The sequence below is a fragment of the Ictidomys tridecemlineatus genome, chromosome 4, assembly GCF_052094955.1.
Source record: "Ictidomys tridecemlineatus isolate mIctTri1 chromosome 4, mIctTri1.hap1, whole genome shotgun sequence".
In the NCBI taxonomy this organism is placed as follows: Eukaryota; Metazoa; Chordata; class Mammalia; order Rodentia; family Sciuridae; genus Ictidomys; species Ictidomys tridecemlineatus.
In genome coordinates this window covers 107,178,623-107,191,513 of record NC_135480.1, presented here as the reverse complement: position 1 = coordinate 107,191,513, position 12,891 = coordinate 107,178,623, and the positions used below count along the sequence as shown (strand labels likewise).

The following is a 12,891-nucleotide window of genomic DNA, read 5'->3' as shown; positions in this document are numbered from 1 at the left end:
GTTGTGAATTTATCTGTTTATGCCCTTTCCCCAATTCTCTACTAATCTACTTAAACTTGCCTACAAGACAATACCGCAGGATACTCCCAAACCTGACCACTGTGCATGCTGTAGACTCTTTCAGTATTTCAAATTGACATGTTCACCTGCTACTGGGAAGAGGAAATGGAAGTGAGAATATTTGACAGTGATTCCAAGATAGACAAACACCTCCTAGGAGGTGAGGACAAATGAAGAAAGAACATACCTGGCTTCTTCTCAAGCATCCCTGCCTCCACAGATACTCGGGGGCTGTGCACCTCCCTGTAGTAAATCAGAAGTTCCACGTCCCTGTCAAACTTGTGTCCTTCAGCCAAGGAAACCTGAGTTAGGGACGAGCAAGGGAGTCAGGTTAGAACATCACTCTTTGCTGCCTGGAGCTGAGGTCAGAGCTGAGGGCCACAGGCTTTCTCCACCAGTGAGCATGACCAGGGGCAAAGGGGAGAATCAAGAGAAGACTCAGCACATTAAACCTGGGTGAAGAGGGAGCACAATGCATCCCCCTCTGGGTTAATAGGGAAAAGTAAGGACCACCTGGGAATGGCTGGACAAAGTCAGGACCCAAGGAATAGGGTCCTGGCAACAACAGTCCTCTCTTACTGATTACCTGAGCAGAAGTCTTATCATCTGCAAGGAACGCAACAGCACTCAAGGGGCAGTTGGAGTGGACCCTCTGGATGCCATGCTGGGAGCTGATGGTGGCAACCATGCTGAGTGTGTAGGGCAGTTCATCCAAGGGGACTAGAGGAGTTTTTATATCAAGGCAACTGTCCTCAAGCCGTCCTATAAAAAGTGAACTTCATTCTGTTTCCCTTGCCAATACTTTTTAGCACCCCCATAAATATAAAGGGAATTCCCCTATTATGCCACCACTATTACTCAAAGGGGAGAGGTACTTACCAGAAAGATGGTATCTAGGATTTAGGATGGCTGGGAGCACATAGCGCAGGGCCCCATCAGCGTCCAAGGGCAGCTCCTGCACGTACCTCAGGGTAAGCTCCACCTTTGACCCAGGCTGGAGGTTCCCCACATTGCAACAGAAGACATCTCTAGAGTCTGAGTCCTCCTCCAATAAGTAGGCCTCCTGACCCTGGGATATGGCATCCTCATATTTGTGTTGGGCCTAAGGAAAATAGGAGGGATGGGAAAGAAAGGTAACAACAAATGAAAAGACAGGACTGAAGAAAATGAAGACTGTTAGAGAAATTAATGGGTCTTGTCAATTTCATAGCTGTAGTTTGAATGCCTCTAATTGATTTATCCCTAAATGATCTCAGGAAATCAGAATTTAGAAGTGCATAGATAGAAAAGCATCCAACTCCAGCATTTTTTGTGAAGGTGCATTTGAATGAGATCTTAAAGAGTGCACATTAATCATTAAGGTAAAGGGAAAGGAGAAGACAAAGGACCCATCTCCTGTACCTCCATCTTGTCCTGTAATTCTGCCACAATTTTCTTCCCATCCACCAAGGCCTCGAAGCTATAGACAGCAGAGTCTTCATCCATGGGGAACACAAAGGAGGCCTCCAAAGGGACTTTCTCCTCATTTTCATAGTTTAAGGTTGCAGACACACAAGCCACAAACTCATGGATGGACAAGGTCACAGAGATGCTTTTCAGTGCCACTGGGGATAGATCAGCGTTCAAGGGTTCAACACACTATAATAGAAGGCCTCCTGCAAGCCAAGAATTGAGCTAGGTATCAAAGACACACTGGTACACAAGAGTCAGAAATCAGGTTTACCTGGCTTCTTTTGGAGAGTGATTAGGCCACAGGAGCCCTCCATGCTGACACCGTGTCCTGAGGAAAAGATACATTATGAGCAGAATGACATGTTGGGAGATATGCATCCAAACATTACTACATTCTGAGCCTCCTTTTGCATAAGAATACATTCAGGAAGTCACATTTTGTGCTAGGAAGAAACATGGAGGGGAGAAGGGGACAAAAAATCCTATAGCTAGGCTCCTTTTAAATGCCATCCCCAGATGGGGAGATTGTAGTGCCATCTAAGAAGAAATTCCTAAAAATGCTAGAGGGTGCTTCAAATACCAATAGTAAGTATTCAAAAGTGGGTTTACTACTCCTTTCTTAAACATACTGAATAGGTGTTGTAACCTTAATCCTCCTTGGTATTCTCTTTCTAAAATGAGAACAATTGTACCTTCAAATCACATATGAATTTCCTACACTAGGGCTGGCTCGTAGATGGCTTTTTATTTTATTCACATGTACCTTCAAATCACATATGAATTTCCTACACTAGGGCTGGCTCATAGATGGCTTTTTATTTTATTCACATTGCCTTATACTATTTTCGTTGGTATTTTATAATTATACATATTGTGGGATTCATTATGTATATTTGTATATAAATATAATTTGATGTCTGGTATCGCTATACCGCCTGATTCACACTTCCTGCTTAGCATTGTTTTTGCTATTCTGGGTCTTTTATTATTCCATATGAATTTCATGATTCTTTTATCTATTTCTACAAGAAATGCCATTGGGATTTTGATTGGTATTGCATTGAACTTATAGAGAACTTTTGGTAATATCGCCATTTTGATGATGTTAGTTCTGCCTATCCATGAGCAGGGTATATTTCTCCATCTTCTAAGGTCTTCTTCTATGTCTTTCTTTAGGGTTCTGTAATTTTCATTATATAAATCTTTCACCTCTCTTGTTAGGTTGATTCCCAAGTATTTTATTTTTTGGGGGGATATTGTGAATGGAGTAGTTGTCCTCATTTCCGTTTCAGAGGATTTGTCGCTGATATACAGGAACGCCTTTGATTTATGCGTGTTGATCTTATATCCTGCCACTTTGCTGAATTCATTTATTAGCTCTAGTAGCTTCTTTGTAGACCCTTTTGGGTCCGCTAGGTATAGGATCATATCATCTGCAAATAGTGATAATTTAAGTTCTTCTTTTCCTATTTTTATGCCTTTAATTTCTTTCGTCTAATTGCTCTGGCCAGTGTTTCAAGGACTATGTTGAACAGAAGTGGTGAGAGAGGGCATCCCTGTCTTGTACCAGATCTTAGAGGGAATGCCTTCAATTTTTCTCCATTCAGAATGATGCTGGCCTGTGGCTTATCATAGATTGCTTTTACAATGTTGAGGTATGTTACGGTTATCCCTAATTTTTCTAGAGTTTTGAACATAAAGGGATGCTGAACTTTGTCGAAGACTTCAAACTATACTACAGAGCAATAGTAACAAAAACAGCATGGTACTGGTACCAAAACAGGCGGGTGGACCAATGGTACAGAATAGAGGATACAGTAACCAATCCACAAAACTACAACTATCTTATATTTGATAAAGGGGCTAAAAGCATGCAATGGAGGAAGGATAGCATCTTCAACAAATGGTGCTGGGAAAACTGGAAATCCATTTGCATCAAAATGAATCTGAATCCCTATCTCTCGCCATGCACAAAAGTTAACTCAAAATGGATCAAGGAGCTTGATATTAAATCAGAGACATGGCATCTGATAGAAGAAAAAGTTGGCTACGATCTACAAACTGTGGGATCGGGCCCCAAATTCCTCAATAGGACACCCATAGCACAAGCGTTAACAACTAGAATCAACAAATGGGACTTATTCAAACTAAAAAGTTTTTTCTCAGCAAAAGAAACAATAAGAGAGATAAATAGGGAGCCTACATCCTGGGAACAAATCTTTAATCCACACACTTCAGATAGAGCCCTAATATCCAGAGTATACAAAGAACTCAAAAAATTAGACAATAAGATAACAAATAACCCAATCAATAAATGGGCCAAGGACCTGAATAGACACTTCTCAGAGGAGGACATACAATCAATCAATAAGTACATGAAGAAATGCTCACCATCGCTAGCAGTCAGAGAAATGCAAATCAAAACTACCCTAAGATACCATCTCACTCCAGTAAGATTGTCAGCCATTAGGAAGTTAAACAACAATAAGTGCTGGAGAGGATGCGGCGGAGAAAAGGGCACTCTTGTTCATTGCTGGTGGGACTGCAAATTAGTGCAGCCAATTTGGAAAGCAGTATGGAGATTTCTTGGAAAGCTGGGAATGGAACCACCATTTGACCCAGCTATTCCCCTTCTCGGTCTATTCCCTAAAGACTTAAAAAGAGCATGCTACAGGGACACTGCTGCATCGATGTTCATAGCAGCACAATTCACGATAGCAAGATTGTGGAACCAACCTAGATGCCCTTCAATAGATGAATGGATAAAAAAAATGTGGCATTTATACACAATGGAGTATTACTCTGCATTAAGGAACGACAAAATCATAGAATTTGGAGGGAAATGGATGGCATTAGAGCAGATTATGCTAAGTGAAGCTAGTCAATCGTTAAAAAACAAATACCAAATGACCCATTTGATATAAGGGGAGTAAACAAGGACAGGGTAAGGATGAAGAGCTTGAGAAGAAGATTTACATTAAACAGGGATGAGAGGTGGGAGGGAAAGGGAGTGAGAATGATATATAAGAGGAAAGGAGGGGTAAGACAAGGTAATACAAATGGAAGAAATGATTTCCAGTAGAAGGGGTAGAGAGAGAAAAGGGGAGGGGAGGGGAGGGGAGGGGGGATAGTAGAGAATAGGACTGACAGCAGAATACATCAGACACTAGAAAAGTAATATGTCAATCAATGGAAGGGTAACTGATGTGATACAGCAATCTGTATACGGGGTAAAGTTGGGAGTTCATAACCCACTTGAATCAAACTGTGAAAGATGATGTATTAAGAACTGTGTAATGTTTTGAACGACCAACAATAAAAAAAAGAAAAAAATAAATAAAACAATGAGTAAAAACCTATTAAGATGATACTAAAAAAAGTTAAAGGGGAAGAACATTTTTGTCACCATTGAAAACAACTGTTCATACTCTAATTATTGATAAAGAGAAAAAATAACTTACTTTGCCTTTTTAGGAGGATCATTCAGCCTCAGGTAATGGTGGAAAGTTTTTATCTACAGAAACAAGCCAACTAATAAAGAAGAAGGAATGATAGAAATTAAAAAGTCGCCATTGTGCACCCCCAAATGAAATTACAGAATGAAGAAAGGATCATAAATGAATGCCTAAAGCCATGAGATTAAAATTTGTTGTGGAAGAGAATATTCTTATATACCAAGGTATTTTTCCAGAGAAAGCTGCAAAGAGAGAAAGAATTGTATTGGATAGCATCTCCTATGAAGTCCCCTTATTCTAAGCTGAATTTTCTTTTAAATAATTTCATTGCTTTCAGTCAAGATAATCCATGAAATAAAATCTTATTTTTATAGGTCTGTAAAACTTAATTAATAAATTAAAACAGATTAGAATAAAAAAATATATATATAATTTGATAGCTCTCATTTCCCATTACCTATCCTTCCTTTCCCTCCACCTTCCTCCTGATCCATTTGCTCTACTAATTTGTTTTAATGATATTATTTTGTGTATTATATATATGCACACATATATTTGATTCATGGTAGTATGTTGATATGTGGCCATAATATAATTTGATAGATTTCATACCTCAGGACTTCCCCATGTGTCCCCTCCTCCCTCCCTCTTGACCCCCTTTCTCAACGTTATTAGTCTTTCTAGTATTGTTGTATGGCTTGTTATTTTTTATTTCATTTTTCCTTCTCTCTAGCTTCCACATTTTTAAATTTACTTTATTTGTTCTTTGAGTTATACATGAATTAGAGTTTATTGTGATGTATTTATACAAACATGGATTACATCTTATTCTAGTTATGTTCCCAGTCTTGTATATGTGCACGGTATGGAGATTTGCTGCAGTATGTTCATTTATGTACATAGGAAAGTCATGTTAGATTCATTCTTATGTCTTTCCTATTACTATTTCCTCTCCCTTCCCTTCATTTTCCTTTGTCCAATGTACTGAAATTTTCTTCTACCCCTCTTCTCCACCTTGTTGTGTGATAGCATGCACATATCAGAGCAAACATACAACCTTTAGTATTTGGGGATTGGTTTATTTCACTTAACATAATAGTTTCCTGATCCATCCATTTACCAGAAAATGTCATAAAGCCATTCTTTTTTATGGCTGAAGAATACTCCATTGTGTATGCATACCACATTTTCTTTATCTATTCATTCTGTTGAAGGTCACCTATGTTGGTTCCATAGCTCAGCTAATGTGAATTTTGCTACAATAAACATTGATGTGGCTGGGTCACTGATTTTAAGTCCTTTGAAAAAGTATACCTAGTAGTGGTATAACCAGATCAAATAGTGTTTCCCTTCCTAGTTTTTTGATGAATCTCCATACTGCTTTCCAGAGTGGTTGCAATTTGTAGTCCCATGAGCAATGTATGAGTATACCATTTTTCCCCACATCCTCACCAACATTTGTTGTTGCTTGTATTCTTTATAGTTGCCATTCTGACTGGAATGAGATTAAATCAGTGCAGTTTTAATTTGCATTCCTCTAATTGCTAGAGATGTTGAACATTTGCTGGGGTCGGGGGGTGGGGTGAGTACCATGGATTAAACTCAGGGGGCACTGGACCACTGAGCCACATCCCCAGCCCTATTTTGTATTTTATTTAGAGAAGGATATCACTGAGTTACTTACTGTCTTGCTTTTGCTGAGGCTGGCTTTGAACTCATGATTCTCCTGCCTCAGCTTCCCAAGCTGCTGGGATTATAGGCATGTGCCACTGCACCTGGCATTTTTTCATATATTTGTTGGCCATTCATATTTCTTCTTCTTTTCAGTTCTTTTGCCAATTTATTAATTGGATTATTTGAGTGGCTTTTTTTAGGGGTGTTAATTTTAAGTTTATATATATACTAGAGATTAATGCTCTGAGGTACAGGTGTCAAAGATTTTCTCTTATTCTGTAGGCTCTCTTTATACTCTTAATTATTTACTTTACTATGAAGAAGCCTATTAATTTGGTACCAACCCATTTACTGATTCTTGATTTTATTTATTACACTTTAGGAGTCTTATTGAGGAAGCTGTTTCATAAGCCAACATGATGGAGTGTTGGCCCTACATTTTATTCTAGTGTATGCAGGGTTTCTAGTCTAATTCCTGGGTATTTGATCCACTTTTAGTTAAGTTTTATGCAAGGTGAGTAGCTTCCACATTGAAAGAGAACATTCAACTCTTGACTTTCTGAGTCAGGCTTATTTCACCCATTCCATCCATTTACCAGCACTGATATAATGATATAATTTTGTTCTTCTCCTTTATAGCTGAATGAAACTCCATTGTGTATGTATACCCCATCTTCTTTAACTTTCATTTGTTGATGGCAGTTTCCATAATTTTGCTTTGTGAGTTGCACTGTTAAAATATTGGTATTCATATATCACTATAATAAAATGATTTTAGTCTTTTTGGCTAAATACCAAGGATCGAGATAGCAGGGTCATATGGTGGTTCTATTCCAAGTGTTTTGAGGAATGTCTAAACTGCTTTCCAAAATGAATGTACCAATTTGCAGTCCCAATAAACATGTATACCTTTTTATCCACATCTCACCAGTAATGATTATTATTTGTATTCTAATTAGAGTGAGATGAAATATCAGGGTAGTTTTAATTTGCATTCCTTGACAGCTAAGGATGTTGAACACTTTTTTTCATATATTTGTTGAGAATGTATTTTTCTTCTTTTGAGAAATATCTGTTTATATCTGTTTTCCATTTATCAATTAGGCTCTTTGGTTTGGTTTGGTTGTTAAGTTTTTTTGAATCCTTCACATATTCTGGACATTAGTTCTCTGTTAGAAGAGCATGTGGTAAAGATTGTGTCCTGCTCTGAAGGCTCTCTTTTCATACTATTATATGATACTGTACTTGAAAGACTTCCAAAATTCCACCAGATAACCTTTAGCTGATAAATTCAGCAAAGTAGCAGGGCAGAGAGTAACATACAAAAACCAATAATTTTCCTATAATCTAATAATTAATATGCTGAGAAAGAAATCAGGAGTAATTCCATTTATGACAGTCTCAAAAAAGATAAACTACTTAATAAACTAGATAAATCTAATCAAATAGGTAAAAAAAAATCTCCACAGTTAAAATTACAGAATAGTGAAGAAAGGAATTTGAGATCTCAGAAGATGGAAAGAATCTCCATATTCCTGTAAAAACAGAATTGATATTATTAAAATGGCCATATTAACAAAAGTGACCTACAGTTGGACTAAAATCCCCATCAAAATAAAAATTTCCCAAAGCTAGGGGGAAAAAAAACAGTCCAAAAATCATATGGAAGAATAAAAACAGAATAGCCAAAGCAATGCATAGGAGCAAGAATGCAGGCATCACAATATCCAATCTCAAATTATACTACAGACCTATGGTAACAAAAAACAACATAGTATTGGCATAAAAAAACAGACATGAAGGCCAACAGAATAGAAATCCACATAGATCATACAGTCAACTGATTCTTGACAAAGTTGTCAAAAACACACAATGAAGAAAAGACAACCTTTTAAGCAAAAAGTACTGGGAAAACTGCGTATCTATATGTAGAAGAATGAAACTATGAACTGACCCTGTATAAAAGTCAATTCAAAGTAGATCAAAGACCTAGGAATGAAAACAGAAACACTACAACTGCTAAAAGAGACCATAGAGTCTACACTCTGATATATTGGTGCAAGCTCCAATGCCTTTATTAAGACTGCTAAAGCTCAAAAAAATAAAACCAAGAATAAGTCAGTAGCATAGATGACTTTTAAGCAATGGAGACAGATACCAACATTGTTCTTGTTGTCATCATTTCTATTGTTCAATGTCTCTGCTATTTTAAATTTTAGTTTTATTGTTATACATAGTAGTTGGGTTCATCCTGGCAAACTCATACACTTTGTATCATGCTATTCAGAGTCCTGCACCTTTTTATACCATGTGCCTTCTGATTTTCCTCATGAGGCTCAGAATTGAACCAAACTACAGTTTATTATCTATGTTCAAAATATTATGTATATATATTAATAATTTCATATATGTGCATATATACACATTTTTCTCTATTTTTAAATTAGGCTGTCTGATACATATTTCTCAAACTAATAATATATAATCTTGGACAAATATTAAATGTGATATTATAATAAACTGAGATTTTATATATACAAGTTATGATTTATTTTTTAAAGTAAATTTATCTATTATGTGATCCTAAGGATTGAACCCAGTGCCTCATATGTGCTAGACAGTTGCTCTACCACTGAGCCACATCCCCAGCCCAACATGATGATTCTTTCATCCAGGGAATCCAGAGGTGGGTTTGATCCTACTTCTGGACCCTTGAGCCACTGGAAATCTCTTGGTCCATTATGCATTGGATCATGAACTTTCTCTGTTCTGAAACAGGGTGCCCTGGGCTAAAATTTCTAAGACCAGGAAGGGTTTTCCTCAAAAACAGGCTTTAAGGAGTTAAAATGGCACTACCTGGAGCACAGACCATGCTGAAAAACAAAGACACACAAGTGCTCATCCAGAACCCCAGAAGCACATGAGTGCACAGAACCCCAACCTTCCCTAAGGGACCTGAAAGCCAGAAAACAAATGTTCTCGAGAAGGACAGATTCCCTTCTGGAACAATCCTACACTAAGAATTCTGAAACATTTGTCAATACTATTTATAGGCCCATGATGTCCATTCAAATAACCATTTAAAACACACCTTGAGACTGAGGATATCGCTCAGCAGAAAAGCTCTTATCTAACTTGTGCAAGACCCTGGGTAAGATCTAAAGCACATAAATCAATCAGAGAGAGAGAGAGAGAGAGAGAGAGAGAGAGAGAGAGAGAGAGAGAGAGAGAGAGAGAATATATCTCCAAAACCAATGCAACATCCATGCTGATCATCCATGTTATATCTCTTGTGTTTCCTGTGCACCTACCTCCCACACCCCCACATACAAATGCATAGCAATAAGCCAGGCTCATCATTCCATATCTGTTATTTTACACAATTGGATAAAAACTATACATTGCAAAACAGCTCACATTTTGACAGCAATACAGAGGACAGTTAGGTGAGAACACAAGAGAACACACTGAGGAAAAGGGGTTCTAGGATGACCCCCAGAGTGGGACACACAGAAGAGGCTGGGTTGGGACAGGGAAGAACATCTAACAACACCTTCAGAAAGCTTAAAGCAGTAGATTCACACAGGAGCAGTGAAGCTCAAAGACTGTGTGAGAAAACCCAAGCTCTCAGATGCCCAGTTTTCACCCCAGTGGATGGGAGAAGTCAGGTGGACTAGGGTTCCCTACAAAGAAACAGCCTTCACTGAGGCAAAGATGCTATGCTCATACTCTCCCCACCCTTCCCAATACAATCAAATTTAGTTTGGATCAGAATTTTGTTCCAGCACTCAGGATGGCACTTCAGAAAAGTGCCTAGGGCAAAGACTTGATCACAGCAACTGACCAAGGTCAAAGTCTTGGATCTGAAGCAGCTGGGAGGAGAGGGAGCCTCTCTCTCAGCCTGGGACCTCTGTCTGGACAGGACATCAGAGATGCAAGAGTCTGACAGAAGCAGTCACAGGCAGGCAGGGAGGGGAGGAGCAGGAGAGTCCAGTGAACCACACCCTAACAGCCTGTTATGAGAAGTGTAACAGGGCCAGCCAGGAAGTGATTTGGGCTGCAGAGTGGGGCTTTCCCAGAAACAGAGAGTGGTTCAATCTTTAAATTTTTAGTCCTAGATTCTCATTGCCCAGGTATTTACAAAAAGGAACAACAGCAATCTCAGTTTCGACATAAATGGGCTTAGCAACTGCAATGATTGAGTTGGGTGGAGACGTAAAGCCACATTTTGACAGCACAAACTTACACAAAACTGAGAAAACATCACCTTTTTCCCAGAGAAAAAAACAGGAGGAAGGAAAAGTACAGGTATGGAGAGAGAGAAAAGTAAATGATAGTAGAAAGGGAAATGTGGAGATTATCAGAAGATGGCTAAATTCCTCCTCCAGGGCCTTTCCCCAAGATTCCTGTAAACAGCCAAACTTGCATAAATCCTTCCGGGCACACACGGGTACTAAATTCCACACTCTGGGAGCTTGTGGCTAGAACAGGCGCCAACAGATGTAAAGACAGAGGAAAGGGAGGCAGAATGGGAGGCTCTCAGGCTTTAGGTGCAGGGGTGGGATTCTGTCCCAGTGCAGGCAGCAGGGTTGCCTACCTCCTCCTGAAGTCCCCAGAGCTCTGCGCTACAGCAAAGTGAAAGCAACTGCAGTTAAATTTCCCTAGAAGTCCCGCCCCCTTCTAGGGACCAGTTATAAAGTAGCAACTATATCACTAAGGGACCTACTGATAATTCTTAAACAAATATTTGCACTTCTGCTTTTCTCCAGATCATGTAAAAGTCTCCAACGTGAGAACATTTGCTTTTGTCATCTGCCTGGTGTCTACAAAGGAACTGTTAGAGGGATACACAGGGAAGGGGTTTGTTTTTCAGGTGAAAGTGCTGCAACAGAACATTAGCAATGATATAAAATACACTAAATTTTATGGTCTGAGCATAATCAATATAGATTATCGATTATAAATTGTAGGTTATAGGTTATGAAATATTAATAAGTAGGATAATAGGATTATGTGATAAGTGTTATAGAATAGATAATGTTAAGCTGCTGTAGTTATAAGTTAGAAGAAGTAATATCATAGGACAACATAATCATCTAACAGTGAGACACAAGATTTAAGTTGTTAGAAATAAGATATAGAACAGTGGAAGTTGATAAGTATAAGCCCATAGGTTAACATAGTTACAGATAAGTATAGGTCAATGGAACAATACTTAAGTACAATGTATAGCAATAGGCAAGTATAAGTACCCATCATGACTTCCTTTTTATGACTCCCATATGAAACTATTATATAAGCTCTCTCTAAGATGTTAAAAAAAATATTTTTCTGTACTTCATATGCCAACAAGTTGCTCAAACCCAGGATGTAGTTGTTTGTTTGTGCTCTGCTAACTGCTTTCTCAGCCCTTGTATTCTGCTTGCTTGACAGTACCTACATTTTCAAGTATGTGGTTTTTCCTCTTATAAACCCCATAGAACTCAAACCTGACACTGTTCCTGGCAGAGACAATTTGGTTCCTGCAGGGACCAGTCTCCAGCTGGCTGAATAAAAAACTCTCATTTGGACAAAATTCAGACTGAGAGTGTTTTCTGAGTGATCAGTCCACTACAGTAAATATCTCTTTAATAGACTTTACCAGCTTCTGACCCTGCTAATAGGAACATTGTGGGTATATGTCATTTATTCCCCATCTCTAATTTTAATTCTCTGTCTCTACATTTTACCCAGAGCAATGGGGGAAAAACATACTTTTTCTTTCTTGGGAGCTATCCATTTTTTAAGAACTGCCTCTTCCCGGCCTGGTGACTCATGGGTGTTTCATCAGGATGGTGTAGCAATGCAAGTAGCTGAGAGAATCTGTACTCATTTTCCTGGCTAAAGTACACAAGAAGGGATAAATTTCCTTATATCCTCTGTATTGAAAAATGCATACTTAATCTGGGACATAAAGAAAGTCATGTCAATGTAAGAATCTGTGTTTAGTATATATCATGAGTATGGATGGCTTGTTTTGATTTTGGTCTCTCTGATGCACTTGCTGTGGAATTTTTATTTCTGCCTAAGTATTCATTTGTATGATGAAGATAGTGACACAGCTAACTCCCCGGGTTGTTTTTAGATTTAATGGATCTTAATGGATGTGAAAGTAAATACACATACATATCCATGCACAAAGGTAAAAAGCACTATATAAGAACAAATTATATTTTATCAGTACTAAATTTTAGTACTAATTCTTATTAGT

The 12,891-nt window shown here is 38.3% G+C and overlaps 1 protein-coding gene across 2 annotated transcripts in view; it reads right to left on the bottom strand.

Moving 5' to 3' along the window:
* Positions 1 to 11,314, bottom strand: part of LOC101956908 (von Willebrand factor A domain-containing protein 5A) — a 29,685-nt gene extending 18,371 nt beyond the window's left edge. Inside the window, exons 1-6 of one of the 2 annotated variants that reach the window (XM_005339503.5) lie at positions 11,239 to 11,314; positions 1,784 to 1,840; positions 1,462 to 1,664; positions 940 to 1,162; positions 647 to 822; positions 248 to 362 (exon numbers count right to left, since the gene is read on the bottom strand). In XM_005339503.5, the coding sequence (XP_005339560.2) occupies positions 248 to 362; positions 647 to 822; positions 940 to 1,162; positions 1,462 to 1,664; positions 1,784 to 1,826 (760 nt within the window). In that variant the 5' untranslated portion in view covers positions 1,827 to 1,840; positions 11,239 to 11,314. Of the gene's footprint in view, positions 1 to 247; positions 363 to 646; positions 823 to 939; positions 1,163 to 1,461; positions 1,665 to 1,783; positions 1,841 to 11,238 lie in introns of those variants that run through there. The other variant, XM_078047232.1, reaches the window with a different exon arrangement.
* Positions 11,315 to 12,891: the final 1,577 nt, after the last annotated feature.